The sequence below is a fragment of the Pelophylax lessonae genome, assembly GCF_965119305.1.
Source record: "Pelophylax lessonae genome assembly, chromosome: 7".
Taxonomy (NCBI): domain Eukaryota; kingdom Metazoa; phylum Chordata; class Amphibia; order Anura; family Ranidae; genus Pelophylax; species Pelophylax lessonae.
This window is the reverse complement of record NC_138774.1, coordinates 1376333-1394390: the sequence shown is the minus strand read 5'-3', so window position 1 is coordinate 1394390 and position 18058 is coordinate 1376333. Positions and strand designations below refer to the sequence as shown.

The following is an 18058-nucleotide window of genomic DNA, read 5'->3' as shown; positions in this document are numbered from 1 at the left end:
GGGTAAGGGATGAGGAGTGTGGCGAGAGATGGGTAAGGGATGAGGAGGGTGGTGAGCGGCAGGTAAGGGATGAGGAGCGTGGTGAGCGATGGGTAAGGAATGAGGAGCGTGGAGAGTGACGGGTAAGGGATAAGGAGTATGCGAGTGATGGATAAGGGAGGAGGAGTGTGGCAAACGATGGGTAAGGGATGAGGGGTGTAGCGAGTGACGGGTAAGGGATGAGGAGGGTGGCGAGCGATGAGTAAGGGATGAGGAGTGTGGCGAGCGATGGGTAAGGGATGAGGAGCGTGGCGAGCGATGGGTAAGGGATGAGGAGCATGGCGAGCGATGGGTAAGGGATGAGGAGCATGGCGAGCGATGGGTAAGGGATGAGGAGCATGGCGAGCGACGGGTAAGGGATGAGGAGTGTGGCGAGAGATGGGTAAGGGATGAGGAGTGTGGCGAGAGATGGGTAAGGGATGAGGAGTGTGGCGAGAGATGGGTAAGGGATGAGGTGTGTGGCGAGAGATGGGTAAGGGATGAGGAGTGTGGCGAGCAATGGTGTAAGGGATGAGGAGGGTGGCGAGTGACGTGTAAGGGATGAGGAGTGTGGCGAGTGACGAGTAAGGGATGAGGAGTGTGGCGAGAGATGAGTAAGGGATGAGGAGTGTGGCGAGTGATGGGTAAGGGAGGAGTGTGGCGAGCGATGGTGTAAGGGATGAGGAGTGTGGCGAGCAATGGGTAAGGGATGAGGAGTGTGGCGAACGATGGGTAAGGGATGAGGAGTGTGGCGAGCGATGGGTAAGGAATGAGGAGTGTGGTGAGCGATGGTGTAAGGGATGAGGAGTGTGGCAAGTGACGAGTAAGGGATGAGGAGTGTGGCGAGTGACGGGTAAGGGATGAGGAGCATGGCGAGCGATGGGTAAGGGAGGAGCATGGCGAGCGATGGGTAAGGGAGGAGTGTGGCGAGCGATGGTGTAAGGGATGAGGAGCGTGGTGAGTGATGGGTAAAGGAGGAGTGTGGCGAGCGAAGCGATGGTGTAAGGGAGGAGTGTGGCGAGCGATGGGTAAGGGATGAGGAGGGTGGAGAGCGATGGTGTAAGGGATGAGGAGCTTGGCGAGCGATGGGTAAGGGATGAGGAGTGTGGCGAGAGATGGGTAAGGGAGGAGTGTGGCGAGAGATGGGTAAGGGAGGAGTGTGGCGAGCGATGGTGTAAGCGATGGTGTAAGGGATGAGGAGCGTGGTGAGCAATGGTGTAAGTAATGAGGAGGGTGGCGAGCGATGGTGTAAGGGATGAGGAGCATGGCGAGCGATGGGTAAGGGAGGAGGAGCATGGCGAGCGATGGGTAAGGGAGTAAGGAATGAGGAGTTTAGTGCAGAGTGGATGCAGTACGATTCCATTGCGTGTTGTGAAGACTTGTGCTTACCACATACATGTTTATAGAGCAGATTCCGCACATCCTGTGTTAGACTGACTACTGGATATAATACAGAGAGATATAATACAAGGTGATCATACATCTACCATTGGATGGAGTCTAGTGATTGAGCAGACACCATATGGGATGGGACGTAGAATGGTGGCGGTGGTGGAGGTGTGAAGGTGTGCTCTTCTGTGTTGGGTTCACAGTATCCTCTCGGGGGGGAAACCTCAGCGTGCTACCGGATTGCATGTAGCGTTGGGTATGGAGAGCAGTGGGTGACCAGAGGGCATTCCCCTCCCCAATACTTAAAAGGTAAATTTGCGTGACCCGCACATATATACAGACCCGCCCACATGACCAGCAACCTATGGGTGTGAGTGGGCAGCGCAAGGGGAGGGGCATAAGAAGGCCAACATTCCATTCCTAATAAAAGGGAAACATTATCCAATAGACATCTGAAGAATAATCACCAGCAAACTCATTAATAGGGTGTGGAGATGGGGGGAGGGGGGGTCAGATCTGTGTTACTTTTCGTGGATGCAGAACTCAGAATATGGAGTTCCAAGAGGCTCATTAACATATCGCATACGCTAGGGGAGGCGGGGCTAGTGGGGGCTCATCTCTGAGTGCTCGGTTCGGGGGGACGATTAGAGGCTGGGGGAATCTTCTCAGGAAAGTGTTAATTATTGGATTAGATAACACTGATCCAGCATGTTTTCCTGTCCATGTTCCGCGTGGGAAGTACAAAGGGAGGGTCTCAGCATGAAGGCCCCTCCCTCAGTGATGTCACAGCTCTCCCTCTTCGGGTCACAGCCCTCTCAAAATACATAAGTGGGGATGGCACAGATGAAGGGGGCGGCGTCTCCTGGGCTGAAGCGGATGAGCTCCTCCCTCTTCTTTTTTACCATGGCTGCTCCAACAACGCACGGTGGGCGTGGCAGTCCAGACCAGGAGGGTGTCCATCTTAAAGGCACGACATCCCAACAGCAAAGTGGACGTGTCTGACCCGGGGTGGGGCTTTTCCAGCTCTCAGAAGTTACAGCAGAGTTTCAATGGATTTCCACGGAGCGTAGACCTCCCTTTTTCTTAAAGTCCCAGCGACCCAACAGTGACGAGTGGGCGGAGCTTACCCTGTAAGGGGCGCGGTCTACCCACTGGGGAAGATTCACCAGGAGCAGTGGAGGGGGCTGGCAAATTCAAGGGGGTACGCCGGGCGTATTTCTTCACATCCCTGGGAGGTCTGAGCAGGCCGGAGTGGGTCGGCGTTTTATACCAAGGTATATCGCTACTGCGGAGAAAAAGAGAGAGAGAGAGACGTGTGAGCGCAAACATGGACCGCCCACAAAACGGCATTCATGATCCAAGATGGAGGCACACTCACCCTGTGACCTGAGGTCTCCCGACTCCCTCAGATTCGTCTGTGACCCTGAAAGAAAAACAACGGCTCAACGTCACCAACAGACAATCACCAATGTGCCGAAATTTACCATCAAATCTGAAATGACCTTCATGGTGCTAAACCAAACCTTCCAAAAAGGTTCCTCACCATCAGGGGCACAACGTCAAGTCATGGGGCCCCTTAAACGAGGGTTCTTTAAAAAGTTTTCACACTTTTATACATTCATTGGAACTTTTTGAAGACCCCTCGTATATTACCCTGCGGGATGTCTATGGCGGGGGTCATAAATCCCATCTCCTGGATAAGTCTAACACCCTGCTGTGTTTTATGGGGGTTATATCTGCCCCAGAAGGCGTGTTCAATACAGTTCCTGGGAGGAGCTCATATTTCTGGGGGTGTGTCTAGGTGAATTGCTTCATATGATGCCAGGACTGTAGGCGCTCCTTCACCCAATGCAGAGAAATACCAGGTGTGGGGTAGTCATAAGGCCGATGGTGTGTGTTGGTGGGTGCGTCTTATTATGGACATTGCAGGTTTTTCTGTTAATCGTACTACATTTTGGAACACAGGAGGAAATAATTCAGATACATCGGGTTATGCTGCCCTCTTCAGAACACGAACACTGCTGAGGAAAAGAAGCCGGAGCTGGGCTGTGAAGTGTCTTATGCACTCTCCATTAGATGCTCCCCTAGGTATCTATGGTGCAATTTGTACGCCCATTGGTGGAAGCCTGTCCCTGAGGACCCCCTAAGAGCCATGCCCAGTGGAGGGGTGAAGACTGATTGGAGGAATCAGTCTGCACTCCTTAATTGAGCATGCCCTCTCTAATCAGCCTTTACCCCTCCATTGAGCATATCCCCCCCAATTAGTCTTCACCATTCAATGGAGGGAGTTTGCTCTATGGAGAAGTGAAGACTAATTGGGGGGATATGCTCAATGGAGGGGTGAAGACTAATTGGAGTGATATGCTCAATGGAGGGGTGAAGACTAATTGGGGGGATATGCTCTATGGAGAGGTGAAGACTAATTGGGGGGATATGCTCTATGGAGAGGTGAAGACTAATTGGGGGGATATGCTCTATGGAGAGGTGAAGACTAATTGGGGGGGATATGCTCAATGGAGGGGTGAAGACTAATTGGGGGGATATGCTCTATGGAGAGGTGAAGACTAATTGGGGGTAGTATGCTCTATGGAGAGGTGAAGACTAATTGGGGGGATATGCTCTATGGAGAGGTGAAGACTAATTGGGGGGATATGCTCTATGGAGAGGTGAAGACTAATTGGGGGGATATGCTCTATGGAGAGGTGAAGACTAATTGGGGGGATATGCTCTATGGAGAGGTGAAGACTAATTGGGGGGGATATGCTCTATGGAGAGGTGAAGACTAATTGGGGGGATATGCTCAATGGAGGGGTGAAGACTAATTGGAGTGATATGCTCAATGGAGGGGTGAAGACTAATTGGGGGGATATGCTCTATGGAGAGGTGAAGACTAATTGGGGGGATATGCTCAATGGAGGGGTGAAGACTAATTGGGGGGATATGCTCTATGGAGAGGTGAAGACTAATTGGGGGGATATGCTCAATGGAGGGGTAAAGGCTGATTAGAGGGGGCATGCTCAATTAAGGGGTGCAGATTGATTGGAGAGAGTATGCTCAATGGAGGGGTGAAGTTTAAATGGAGGGGGCATGCCCCCTTGACCCTGCCTCCATTTCTAACCTGCTCAGTATGGACAGCACCTCCACCGTGGTCAATCAGGGCTTGATCTCACAGGAGCCTGGGTGTGGCATTATGCCAGGCTTCAGCTGGGTGCCCCTACTGCATCTACATTGCCTCCTTCCTAAAGGTCACAGGCATTATTTCTCTCCTGAAGAGCATCCCAACTGCGTCTTCAGGGAGGAAGGGTCACGTGCACCATTTGGGCTCCTCTACTGTATCTACATAGCCTCCTTCCTGAGGATCACATGCACCATTTGGGCTCCCCTACTGCATTGATATAGCCTCCTTCCTCTAGTCACACGCACCATTTGGGCTCCTCTACTGTGTCTACATGGCGTCTTTCCTGAGGGTCACATGTGCCATTTGGACTCCTCTACTGCACCTACATGGCCTCCTTTCTGAGGGTCACATGCACAATTTGGACTCTTCAACTGCATCTACATGGCCTTCTTCCTGAGGGTCACACACACCATTTGGACTCCCATACTGGGTCTACATGGCCTCCTTCCTCAGGATTACATGCACCATTTGGACTCCCCTACTGCGTCTACATGGCCTCCTTCCTGAGGGTCACACGCACCATTTGGGCTCCTCTACTGCATCTACGTGGCCTCCTCCCTGAGGGTCACAGCTGCCATTTGGGCTCCCCTACTGCATCTACATGGCCTACTTCCTGAGGGTCACGCGCACCATTTGGACTCCCCTACTGCATTTACATGGCCTCCTTCCTGAGGGTCCTATGCACTATTTGGACTCCCCTACTGCATCTACATGGCCTCCTTCCTGAGGGTCCTATGCACTATTTGGACTCCCCTACTGCGTCTACATGGCCACCTTCCTAAGGGTCCTATGCACTATTTGGACTCCCCTACTGCGTCTACATGGCCTCCTTCCTGAGGGTCCTACGCACTATTTGGACTCCCCTACTGCATCTACATGGCCTCTTTCCTGAGGGTCACACGCACCATTTGGACTCCCCTACTGCATCTACATGGCCTCCTTCCTGAGGGTCCTACGCACTATTTGGACTCCCCTACTGCGTCTACATGGCCTCCTTCCTGAGGGTCCCTATGCACTATTTGGACTCCCCTACTGCGTCTTCATGGCCTCTTTCCTGAGGGTCCCTATGCACTATTTGGACTCCCCTACTGCGTCTTCATGGCCTCCTTCCTGAGGGTCCTATGCACTATTTGGACTCCCCTACTGCGTCTTCATGGCCTCCTTCCTGAGGGTCCCTATGCACTATTTGGACTCCCCTACTGCGTCTTCATGGCCACCTTCCTGAGGGTCGCATGTTCCATTTCTAGAGCACACATGGATCAGCACAGCTTCTCCCACCACCCTTAGCACACCCAAGCCTCTGACAAGCCACAGGTGGCATTGCCACCCTTCTTCTGCATTAGTGGGGGATTCCCTTGGTTACATGCGTGCTATGTTGGGTCTTGGCAGCATACTCTACTCTAATAGGACTGGGGTGGGGGGACTTGCAGCACCACCTCCATAGGACCTGATTGCGATAGCTGAGATCACTCTCCTCCTTTTGAAGGGTTAACCTTTCCCCGGTATTGTTCAGGGAAGAAATCTCAGCTACTATCTTGCAGCCATGATAGGTGAGTCAGAAGTCTCAGAACGCAGGGGCTCCAGGCGTTCTTCCACACCCTCTCTTCCTCGCAATTCCCCCAGGGCTGCAGCTGCACAGTCAGAGGAGGACAATGAGGATTGGACTTTATCCTCATTGAATTCATAGGGAGTCGCAGTCTGCAAACATGAAATGTAAGAATGTCACCTGGGTCCTTCCTAACGCAGTCCATACACGCCTAGCTCTGCAGCCGCCTATGTTGGCTACACCTAAAGTCACCGTCCTCCGTCCTCTAAAGCAGGGGTAGGGAACCTTTTTCTGCCGAGGGCCATTTGGGTATTTATAAAATCATTCGGGGGTCGTACAAAATTATCAACTTAAAAATGTGCCTGTTATATTTGGTCAAACATTTAATTAACTCACCCCTAATGTGATGGCTGCAACTGCTTCTCTTTGGTGAGGTGTGTGATGTTAGCTGGTATTGATGTTGCTACTGGCAACTGGTTTTCCAGGTTTGCCCCCCTTAATGCAGAGTGATGAGTGCCCCCATCAATGCAGAGTGATGAGTGCCCCCACCAATGCAGAGTGATGAGTGCCCCCATCAATGCAGAGTGATTAGTGCCCCCGTCAATGCAGAGTAATGAGTGCCCCCATCAATGCAGAGTAATGAGTGCCCCCATCAATGCAGAGTGATGAGTGCCCCCACCAATGCAGAGTGATGAGTGCCCCCATCAATGCAGAGTGATTAGTGCCCCTGTCAATGCAGAGTAATGAGTGCCCCCATCAATGCAGAGTAATGAGTGCCCCCATCAATGCAGAGTAATGAGTGCCCCCATCAATGCAGAGTGATGAGTGCCCCCGTCAATGCAGAGTAATGAGTGCCCCCATCAATGCAGAGTGATGAGTGCCCCCACCAATGCAGAGAGATGAGTGCCCCCATCAATGCAGAGTGATGAGTGCCTCCACCAATGCAGAGTGATGAGTGCCCCCATCAATACAGAGTGATGAGTGCCCCCAACAATGCAGAGTGATGAGTGCCCCCATCAATGCAGAGTGATGAGTGCCCCCATCAATACAGAGTGATGAGTGCCCCCAACAATGCAGAGAGATGAGTGCCCCCATCAATGCAGAGTGGTGAGTGCCCTCCATCAATGCAGAGTGATGAATGCTCCCCATTAATGCAGAGTGATGAGTGCCCCCATCAATGCAGAGTGATCAGTTCCCCTCATTAATGCAGAGTGATTAGTGCCCCCATCAATGCAGAGTGATTAGTGCCCCCCATCAATGCAGAGTTATTAGTGCCCCCAACAATGCAGAGTGATGAGTTCCCCCCTTAATGCAGAGTGATTAGCGCCCCCATCAATGCAGAGTGATTAGCGCCCCCATCAATGCAGAGTGATTAGTGACCCCCATCAATGCAGTGTGATTAGCACCCTCCATCAATGCAGAGTGATTAGTGCCCCAATCAATGCAGAGTGATTAGTACCCCCCATCAATGCAGAGTGCATGGGGATTAGAGCGCCTCCTGATTACACACAGAGCAGGTTCTTCTACTTACCCGGCGCAGGCGCTCTCATATGAAGTCACGCCTCCTGGACAGACTCCTATGATAGACATCACCTCTGTGCTGTCTATCATAGGTAGGACTTTGTGTGACAGCGGCCACGCCGGGTAAGCAGAGGAACCCGCTCTGTGTGTAATCAGGAGGCGCTCCCCCTCCCCTTCCCCTCCGGAGGCAGCCCAATGGCAGGGCCGGATCAGATGGCTTCGGGGGCCGCATACGGCCCTGGGGCCGTAGTTTCCCCACCCCTGCTCTAAAGAGTGGGGGGGGGGGGGTCTATCAGATACGGTCATTCCTACACTCTTAAAAGCTAGGAAAATGATTTCACGTAAGTCTACTGTGAAACATTTCTCTTGGACGGTAAGTTCTCTTTAGGATGAATTCTGTTCGATTTTCCAATCTGGTTTGGATCAGTATTAAGTCTCAAGTACCATCGAGGTTCAAATCTGGAGACCCCTTGTGTCTCACTCCTTGGTCAATATCTTCATGCAGGGGGGCGCTTACATTGTTCTACTTGTAGATATCCCAGTGAAATGTCCAAGAAGAACGATGTCTGTGGGATTCTGGTTCTGTTGGCTCCACTCTTTGAAGCTATAAAAGGTGTCCCTCCTGTTCCTACGCAAAAGGTTTCCCATCTCATAACTATTATTTCTGCAGGTCGAGTTTCTGAGTTGATGGCCTTCACCTGTAAGAACCTTTCCTGTGCTATGCAATTTTTGAGGCCCGGGGCCTCTTTTCTGCTTAGGGTGGTTTCTTCCTTTACCCAGAACATTGTTCTACCGTCTCTCTGCAGGAGATTTCCCTCCATTGTCTGGGTGTGGTCGGTGTTGTTTGAGTTTAGCTCTCAACTACAGCTCCCTTCAATAGTTCAACTCTCTGTTGTCCATAGCAGTGGCGGCCGGTGTATATGGGGCGCAGGGGCGCCGCCCCCCCATCCATGCATCCAGCCCCCTAATCTGCATGCAGGGCGCCGGACGCATGGAGCTTAATGGGGATTTTTTTTTTAATATGACCTGATTAGAGCCAAAGGCTCTAATAGGGCGATGCAAAGGGTGGAGCCGGGGCGCAGAGCAGTGCGTCCCGACTCCACCCATTGTGTGACAATAGCGAATGAAAATTCGCTATTGCCACACCGATCCTCCTCCTGGCCATTCAGGAAGCACATCCGATACGCGCTTCCTGATTGGCCGCAAGGCAAATCCCTTGCCATTGGCCGAGGAGGAGGCGGGACCGGAAGTACTCGTGGAGACGCGCCGGGGGGCAGAGTGAGGAAAAGCCGCCGCCGCCGCCGGGACTGAAGAGGAAGCTGCCGCCAGGTAAGTGCATTGGTCTCGGGGGGGCCCACACTGCATTGAGGGAGGCAGGCTGTGGCGCTCTACAATGATTGGGGACAATGCTGTGGCGTTCTGCAATGATTGGGGACAATGCTGTGGCGCTCTGAATTGATTGGGGACAATGCTGTGGCGCTCTGAAATGATTGGGGACAATGCTGTGGCGCTCTGCAATGATTGGGGACAATGCTGTGGCGCTCTGCAATGATTGGGGACAATGCTGTGGCGCTCTGCAATGATTGGGGACAATGCTGTAGCGCTCTGCATTGATTGGGGGGCACGCTGTGGCGCTCTGCATTGATTGGGGACAATGCTGTGGCGCTCTGCAATGATTGGGGACAATGCTGTGGTGCTCTGCAATGATTGGGGACAATGCTGTGGCGCTCTGCAATGATTGGGGACAATGCTGTGGCACTCTGCATTGATTGGGGGGCACACTGTGGCGCTCTGCATTGATTGGGGGGCACGCTGTAGCATTCTGCATTGATTGGGGGGCATGCTGTGGCACTCTGCATTGATTGGGGGCACCCTGGTCACTAATTTTTCTGTTTGCGCCCCCCCCCCAAAAAATTTTGAGCACCAGTTGCCACTGTCGTAAAGGTCTCTGCATGGGACAGCCTGCTTCTCCTTTTTCCATTGCTAGGTGGTTACACCTGCTCATCAGTCAAGCTTAAGGCTTTGAGGGCCAAGTTCCCCCTATCCTTGTCAAAGCACCAGAGTGCTTCATTTGCTTTTCAGCATGAGACGTATTTGTAGCCCCCTTGTCTTCTATATCAATGTCGTTTTTGGCTGGGCTGTAGTTATCTCAGACTGATTGTTTAGGTTTCACCTGGTTTTTCCCTAAGCTTAAGTTGGCCTGTGATTTCTCACTGTCGCCAGTAGATGTCACTGCTATCACTGGTCATCGTATGAGATTTCACAAATAAATCTAAGTTATGAATATTTATATTTCCTTCAGCTAATCCGGTAGGAGACTTAGGCCACTGGCGCATGCTGGGGAGGATATAAATATTTGGGACAGGCCATGTACTCACTCTCATCCCCTGGGCTGAGGCCTAGGGAGGTGCTGCTGGATGGAGCTCTACTGTTAGGCCCAATAGCCTGTTTTGGGACCTAAGGTGTGCTAAAGAGGTCCTGAAGCTGTCCTGCCTGGTCTGGAGGAAGCTGTGCCATAGAGGAGACCCAGGAGAGGAGACCCAGGACCCTGTTGCTTTTGGTGGATCTGCTGTCTCGCGCCCCCCCCCCCCCCCTTAGTTGGACTGGTTCTGGACATCCTGACTACCTGACTACTCCACCTGTATCCCATAATATACTCCAAAAATAGGATTTTATGGTCAATTTCAATTTTCATCATTATTTCCAGCATTGTCCTTCTGGTGGGACAATATGGAGTGAAGTAACACTAATACAGACTTCTGTATACTGGGTCCCAGTACAGGACTGGAGGAATCTTCCAGATCCGAGGTCATTTGTATACTGGGTCCCAGTACAGGACCGGAGGAATCTTCCAGATCCCGAGGTCATTTGTATACTGGGTCCCAGTACAGGACTGGAGGAATCTTCCGGATCCCGAGGTCATTTGTATACTGGGTCCCAGTACAGGACTGGAGGAATCTTCTGGATCCCGAGGTCATTTGTATGCTGGGTCCCAGTACAGGACCGGAGGAATCTTCCAGATCCCGAGGTCATTTGTATACTGGGTCCCAGTACAGGACCGGAGGAATCTTCCAGATCCCGAGGTCATTTGTATACTGGGTCCCAGTACAGGACCGGAGGAATCTTCCAGATCCTGAGGTCATTTGTATACTGGGTCACAGTACAGGACCGGAGGAATCTTCCGGATCCCGAGGTCATTTGTATACTGGGTCCCAGTACAGGACCGGAGGAATCTTCCGGATCCCGAGGTCATTTGTATACTGGGTCCCAGTACAGGACTGGAGGAATTTTCCAGATCCGAGGTCATTTGTATACTGGGTCCCAGTACAGGACTTGAGGAATCTTCCGGATCCCGAGGTCATTTGTATACTGGGTCCCAGTACAGGACCGGAGGAATCTTCCAGATCCCGAGGTCATTTGTATACTGGGTCCCAGTACAGGACTTGAGGAATCTTCCGGATCCCGAGGTCATTTGTATACTGGGTCCCAGTACAGGACTGGAGGAATCTTCTGGATCCCGAGGTCATTTGTATGCTGGGTCCCAGTACAGGACCGGAGGAATCTTCCAGATCCCGAGGTCATTTGTATACTGGGTCCCAGTACAGGACCGGAGGAATCTTCCAGATCCCGAGGTCATTTGTATACTGGGTCCCAGTAGAGGACTGGAGGAATCTTCCAGATCCGAGGTCATTTGTATACTGGGTCCCAGTACAGGACTTGAGGAATCTTCCGGATCCCGAGGTCATTTGTATACTGGGTCCCAGTACAGGACCGGAGGAATCTTCCAGATCCCGAGGTCATTTGTATACTGGGTCCCAGTACAGGACTTGAGGAATCTTCCGGATCCCGAGGTCATTTGTATACTGGGTCCCAGTAGAGGACTGGAGGAATCTTCTGGATCCCGAGGTCATTTGTATGCTGGGTCCCAGTACAGGACCGGAGGAATCTTCCAGATCCCGAGGTCATTTGTATACTGGGTCCCAGTACAGGACCGGAGGAATCTTCCAGATCCCGAGGTCATTTGTATACTGGGTCCCAGTAGAGGACTGGAGGAATCTTCTGGATCCCGAGGTCATTTGTATGCTGGGTCCCAGTACAGGACCGGAGGAATCTTCTGGATCCCGAGGTCATTTGTATACTGGGTCCCAGTACAGGACTGGAGGAATCTTCCGGATCCCGAGGTCATTTGTATACTGGGTCCCAGTACAGGACTGGAGGAATCTTCCGGATCCCGAGGTCATTTGTATACTGGGTCCCAGTACAGGACCGGAGGAATCTTCCAGATCCCGAGGTCATTTGTATACTGGGTCCCAGTACAGGACCGGAGGAATCTTCCAGATCCCGAGGTCATTTGTATACTGGGTCCCAGTACAGGACCGGAGGAATCTTCCAGATCCCGAGGTCATTTGTATACTGGGTCCCAGTACAGGACCAGAGGAATCTTCCAGATCCCGAGGTCATTTGTATACTGGGTCCCAGTACAGGACTGGAGGAATCTTCTGGATCCCGAGGTCATTTGTATACTGGGTCCCAGTAGAGGACTGGAGGAATCTTCTGGATCCCGAGGTCATTTGTATACTGGGTCCCAGTACAGGACCGGAGGAATCTTCCAGATCCCGAGGTCATTTGTATACTGGGTCCCAGTACAGGACTGGAGAAACCTTCCGGATCCCGAGGTCATTTGTATACTGGATCCCAGTACAGGACTGGAGGAATCTTCCGGATCCCGAGGTCATTTGTATACTGGGTCCCAGTACAGGACTGGAGGAATCTTCTGGATCCCGAGGTCATTGTCTGCTAGAAAGGTCTAACCCTACAGAGAAAGCCCCCCCCCCCCCCCTCTGACCCAGAACCGGGGTGACACCCAATAAAAAATAACTTCTATCCATATAATAGAAACAAGGCGACAATATGGCGGCTCAACCAATAAGAAAGAGCGAGGTTCATCCCGAACATGGCGGCCCCGACACCTCTGACCCGAATCCTGGTAGAGATCCAAAACTGCTGATCTTCCTCTACAAATGCTACTTGCCTGGCTGTTATCACCCCAAATATCAGGAAAGTCAGAAGTCCTGATTTGCAGGTCAGCGACAAAACATATTGAAGCCAGAGGATCGGTAAAGCAGCCAGGCAATCAGCAGAACGAGACGTCAGCAATGGCCGCCTACCTGTTACTGCCCAATAATTCTTTCCTTTCATTGAGCTTTGAAATCAATGCTGAATGTGAAGCAATGAATGGGCCAATGAATGAGGCAATGAATGAACTAATGAATGAGGCAATGAATGGGCCAATGAATGAACTAATGAATGAGACAATAAATGAAGCAACGAAGGAACTAATGAATGAGGCAATGAATGAAGCAATAAATGAGTCAAAGAATGAAGCAATGAATGAAGTAACGAATGAGACAATAAATGAAGCAATGAATGAAGTAATGAATGAAGCATTGAAGGAGCCAAAGAATGAAGCATTGAAAGAACTAATGAATGAGCCAATAAATGAAGCAATGAAAGAACTAATGAATGAGACAATGAAGAAAAAGAAATGAATGAGCCAACGAACGAACCAATGAATGAGACAATTAATAAAGCAATAAATGAGACATTGAATGAAGCAATGATTGAACCAATGAATAAGCCAATGAATGAACTAATGACTGTAGCAATAAATGAATGAGACAATGAATAAAGCAAAAAATGAGCCAATAAATGAAGCAATGAATAAGGAAAATAAACATCTTGCTTTGATGTAAAGGAATCCCTGCAGGTATTGGAGAATCTCAGCCCCGCCCCCCAGGAATCGCACACACACTGACTATCAGGGACAGAACAGACAGTTGGGGTTCCGGGGTGTCGGTTGGTTGGAGGACACAAATCTGTCTGTGGGGGAGAATCGGTGAGATCTCCACCTTCCATCAGAGGAGAGAGCAAAAGAAAGAGAGTTCAGGAGGAGATGAGTGTTGGAGACGAGTGTTAGAGACGAGTGTTGGAGACGAGTGTTAGAGACAAGTGCTGGAGACGAGTGTTAGAGACGAGTGTTGGAGACGAGTGTTAGAGACAAGTGTTGGAGACGAGTGTTAGAGACGAGTGTTAGAGACGAGTGTTGGAGACGAGTGTTAGAGACAAGTGTTGGAGACGAGTGTTAGAGACGAGTGTTAGAGACGAGTGTTAGAGACAAGTGTTGGAGACGAGTGTTAGAGACGAGTGTTGGAGACGAGTGTTAGAGACGAGTGTTGGAGACGAGTGTTAGAGACAAGTGTTGGAGACGAGTGTTAGAGACGAGTGTTAGAGACGAGTGCTGGAGACGAGTGTTAGAGACGAGTGTTAGATGAGTGTTAGAGACGAGTGTTGGAGACGAGTGCTGGAGACGAGTGTTAGAGACGAGTGTTAGAGACGAGTGTTCGAGACGAGTGCTGGAGACGAGTGTTGGAGACGAGTGTTAGAGACGAGTGCTGGAGACGAGTGTTAGAGACGAGTGCTGGAGACCAGTGTTAGAGATGAGTGCTGGAGACAAGTGTTAGAAACGAGTGTTAGAGACGAGTGTTGGAGACGAGTGCTGGAGACGAGTGCTGGAGACGAGTGCTGGAGACGAGTGTTAGAGACGAGTGCTGGAGACGAGTGTTAGAGACGAGTGCTGGAGACGAGTGTTAGAGACGAGTGCTGGAGACGAGTGCTGGAGACGAGTGTTGGAGACGAGTGTTAGAGACGAGTGCTGGAGACGAGTGTTAGAGACGAGTGCTGGAGACGAGTGTTGGAGACGAGTGCTGGAGACGAGTGTTGGAGACGAGTGTTAGAGACGAGTGCTGGAGACGAGTGCTGGAGACGAGTGTTGGAGACGAGTGTTAGAGACGAGTGCTGGAGACGAGTGTTAGAGACGAGTGCTGGAGACGAGTGTTAGAGATGAGTGCTGGAGACAAGTGTTAGAAACGAGTGTTAGAGACGAGTGTTGGAGACGAGTGTTGGAGACGAGTGTTCGAATGTTTAGCAGCAGAGAGTATCATAGTGCTTAGGAGAAAGGAGAGCATTAGACAGAGCAGAGGAGAGGAGATGAGGGTCAGAGGGTTGTATTAGAGGAGGGGAGATGAGGGGTGTAGTAGTGGAGATGAGGGGTGTAGTAGTGGAGATGAGGGGTGTAGTAGTGGAGATGAGGGGTTTAGTAGTGGAGATGAGGGGTGTAGTAGTGGAGATGAGGGTTGTAGTAGTGGAGATGAGGGGTGTAGTAGAGGAGATGAGGGGTGTAGTAGTGGAGATGAGGGGTGTAGTAGTGGAGATGAGGGGTGTAGTAGTGGAGAGGAGGGGTGTAGTAGTGGAGATGAGGGTTGTAGTAGTGGAGATGAGGTGTGTAGTAGTGGAGAGGAGGGGTGTAATAGTGGAGATGAGGGGTGTAGTAGTGGAGATGAGGGGTGTAGTAGTGGAGATGAGGGGTGTAGTAGTGGAGATGATGGGTGTAGTATTGGAGATGATGGGTGTAGTAGTGGAGATGAGGGGTGTAGTAGTGGAGATGATGGGTGTAGTAGTGGAGATGAGGGTTGTAATAGTGGAGATGAGGGGTGTAGTAGTGGAGAGGAGGGTTGTAGTAGTGGAGATGAGGGGTGTAGTAGTGGAGATGAGGGGTGTAGTAGTGGAGATGATGGGTGTAGTATTGGAGATGATGGGTGTAGTAGTGGAGATGAGGGGTGTAGTAGTGGAGATGATGGGTGTAGTAGTGGAGAGGAGGATTGTAGTAGTGGAGATGAGGGGTGTAGTAGTGGAGATGAGGGGTGTAGTAGCAGAGATGAGGGGTGTAGTAGTGGAGATAAGGGGTGTGTAGTAGTGGAGGTGAGGGTTGTAGTAGTGGAGATGAGGGGTGTAGTAGTGGAGATGAGGGGTGTAGTAGTGGAGGGGAGGTGGAGATGAGGGGTGTAGTAGTGGAGATGAGGGGTGTAGTAGTGGAGATGAGGGGTGTAGTAGTGGAGAGGAGGGGTGTAGTAGTGGAGACGAGGGGTGTAGTAGTGGAGAGGAGGGGTGTAGTAGTGGAGATGAGGGGTGTAGTAGTGGAGATGAGGGGTGTAGTAGAGGAGATGAGGGGTTTAGTAGTGGAGATGAGGGGTGTAGTAGAGGAGATGAGGGGTGTAGTAGTGGAGATGAGGGGTGTATTAGTGGAGAGGAGGGTTGTAGTAGTGGAGATGAGGGGAGTAGTAGTGGAGAGGAGGGTTGTAGTAGTTGAGAGGAGGGGTGTAGTAGTGGAGATGAGGGGTGTAGTAGTGGAGAGGAGGGGTGTAGTAGTGGAGATGAGGGTTGTAGTAGTGGAGATGAGGTGTGTAGTAGTGGAGAGGAGGGTTGTAGTAGTGGAGATGAGGGGTGTAGTAGTGGAGATGAGGGGTGTAGTAGTGGAGATGATGGGTGTAGTAGTGGAGATGAGGGGTGTAGTAGTGGAGAGGAGGATTGTAGTAGTGGAGATGAGGTGTGTAGTAGTGGAGAGGAGGGTTGTAATAGTGGAGATGAGGGGTGTAGTAGTGGAGAGGAGGGTTGTAGTAGTGGAGATGAGGGGTGTAGTAGTGGAGATGAGGGGTGTAGTAGTGGAGATGAGGGGTGTAGTAGTGGAGATGAGGGGTGTACTAGTGGAGAGGAGGATTGTAGTAGTGGCGATGAGGTGTGTAGTAGTGGAGAGGAGGGTTGTAATAGTGGAGATGAGGGGTGTAGTAGTGGAGAGGAGGGTTGTAGTAGTGGAGATGAGGGGTGTAGTAGTGGAGATGAGGGGTGTAGTAGTGGAGATGATGGGTGTAGTAGTGGAGATGAGGGGTGTAGTAGTGGAGATGAGGTGTGTAGTAGTGGAGAGGAGGATTGTAGTAGTGGAGATGAGGTGTGTAGTAGTGGAGAGGAGGGTTGTAATAGTGGAGATGAGGGGTGTAGTAGTGGAGAGGAGGGTTGTAGTAGTGGAGATGAGGGGTGTAGTAGTGGAGATGAGGGGTGTGTAGTAGTGGAGATGAGGGGTGTAGTAGTGGAGATGAGGGGTGTAGTAGTGGAGATGAGGGTGTAGTAGTGGAGAGGAGGGTTGTAGTAGTGGAGATGAGGGGTGTAGTAGTGGAGAGGAGGGTTGTAGTAGTGGAGATGAGGGGTGTAGTAGTGGAGGAGGGTTGTAGTAGTGGAGATGAGGGGTGTAGTAGTGAGATGAGGGTGTAGTAGTGGAGAGGAGGGTTGTAGTAGTGGAGATGAGGGGTGTAGTAGTGGAGATGAGGGGTGTAGTAGTGGAGATGAGGGGTGTAGTAGAGGAGATGAGGGGTGTAGTAGTGGAGATGAGGGGTGTAGTAGCGGAGATGAGGGGTGTAGTAGTGGAGATGAGGGGTGTAGTAGGGAGAGGAGGGTTGTAGTAGTGGAGATGAGGGGTGTAGTAGTGGAGAGGAGGGTTGTAGTAGTGGAGATGAGGGGTGTAGTGTGGAGATGAGGGGTGTAGTAGTGGAGATGAGGGGTGTAGTAGTGGAGTGAGGGGTGTAGTGTGGAGATGAGGGGTGTAGTAGTGGAGTGAGGGGTGTAGTAGTGGAGATGAGGGGTGTAGTAGGGTGAGGGGTGAGGGGGTGTGGTGTGGGAGATGAGGGGTGTAGTAGTGGAGATGAGGGGTGTAGTAGTGGAGATGGAGGGGGTGAGGAGTGGGTGGGGGTTGTAGTAGTGGAGATGAGGGGTGTAGTAGTGGAGATGAGGGGTGTAGGGGTAGTGGGAGATGAGGGGTGAGTAGTGGAGATGAGGGGTGTAGTAGTGGAGATGAGGGGTGTAGTAGTGGAGATGAGGGGTGGTAGTAGTGGAGATGAGGGGTGTGTGTTGGGAGAGGGGGTGAGGGGGGGGTGTAGTGGGAGGGTGGGAGTAGGTGGGATGAGGGTGGGAGTTGTGGAGAGGAGGGGGGTGGAGGATGTGTGTAGTAGTTGAGGGTTAGATGAGGGTGTAGTGTAGTAGTGGAGAGGAGGGTTGTAGTAGTGGAGATGAGGGGGTGTAGTAGTGGAGATGAGGGGTGTAGTAGTGGAGATGAGGGTTGTTGTAGTGGAGAGGAGGGATGTAGTAGTGGAGGGGAGGTGGAGATGAGGGTGTGTAGTAGTGGAGATGAGGGGTGTAGTAGTGGAGATGAGGGGTGTAGTAGTGGAGGGGGAGGTGGAGATGAGGGTTGTAGTAGTGGAGAGGAGGGGTGTAGTAGTGGAGATGAGGGGTGTAGTAGTGGAGAGGAGGGGTGTAGTAGTGGAGATGAGGGATGTAGTAGTGGAGATGAGGGGTGTAGTAGTGGAGATGAGGGGTGTAGTAGTGGAGATGAGGGATGTAGTAGTGGAGATGAGGGCTGTAGTAGTGGAGATGAGGGGTGTAGTAGTGGAGATGAGGGATGTAGTAGTGGAGATGAGGGGTGTAGTAGTGGAGATGAGGGGTGTAGTAGTGGAGGGGAGGTG

The 18058-nt window shown here is 51.4% G+C and overlaps 1 protein-coding gene across 2 annotated transcripts in view; it reads right to left on the bottom strand.

The window, feature by feature from the left end:
* Positions 1–1577: 1577 nt before the first annotated feature.
* The window catches only part of MARK4 (microtubule affinity regulating kinase 4), a 95047-nt gene continuing 78566 nt past the window's right edge, over positions 1578–18058 (bottom strand). The window contains exons 16-17 of one of the 2 annotated variants that reach the window (XM_082262858.1): positions 2786–2830; positions 1578–2692 (exon numbers count right to left, since the gene is read on the bottom strand). In XM_082262858.1, the coding sequence (XP_082118984.1) occupies positions 2491–2692; positions 2786–2830 (247 nt within the window). In that variant the 3' untranslated portion in view covers positions 1578–2490. The remainder of the gene's footprint in view (positions 2693–2785; positions 2831–18058) is intronic. The other variant, XM_082262859.1, reaches the window with a different exon arrangement.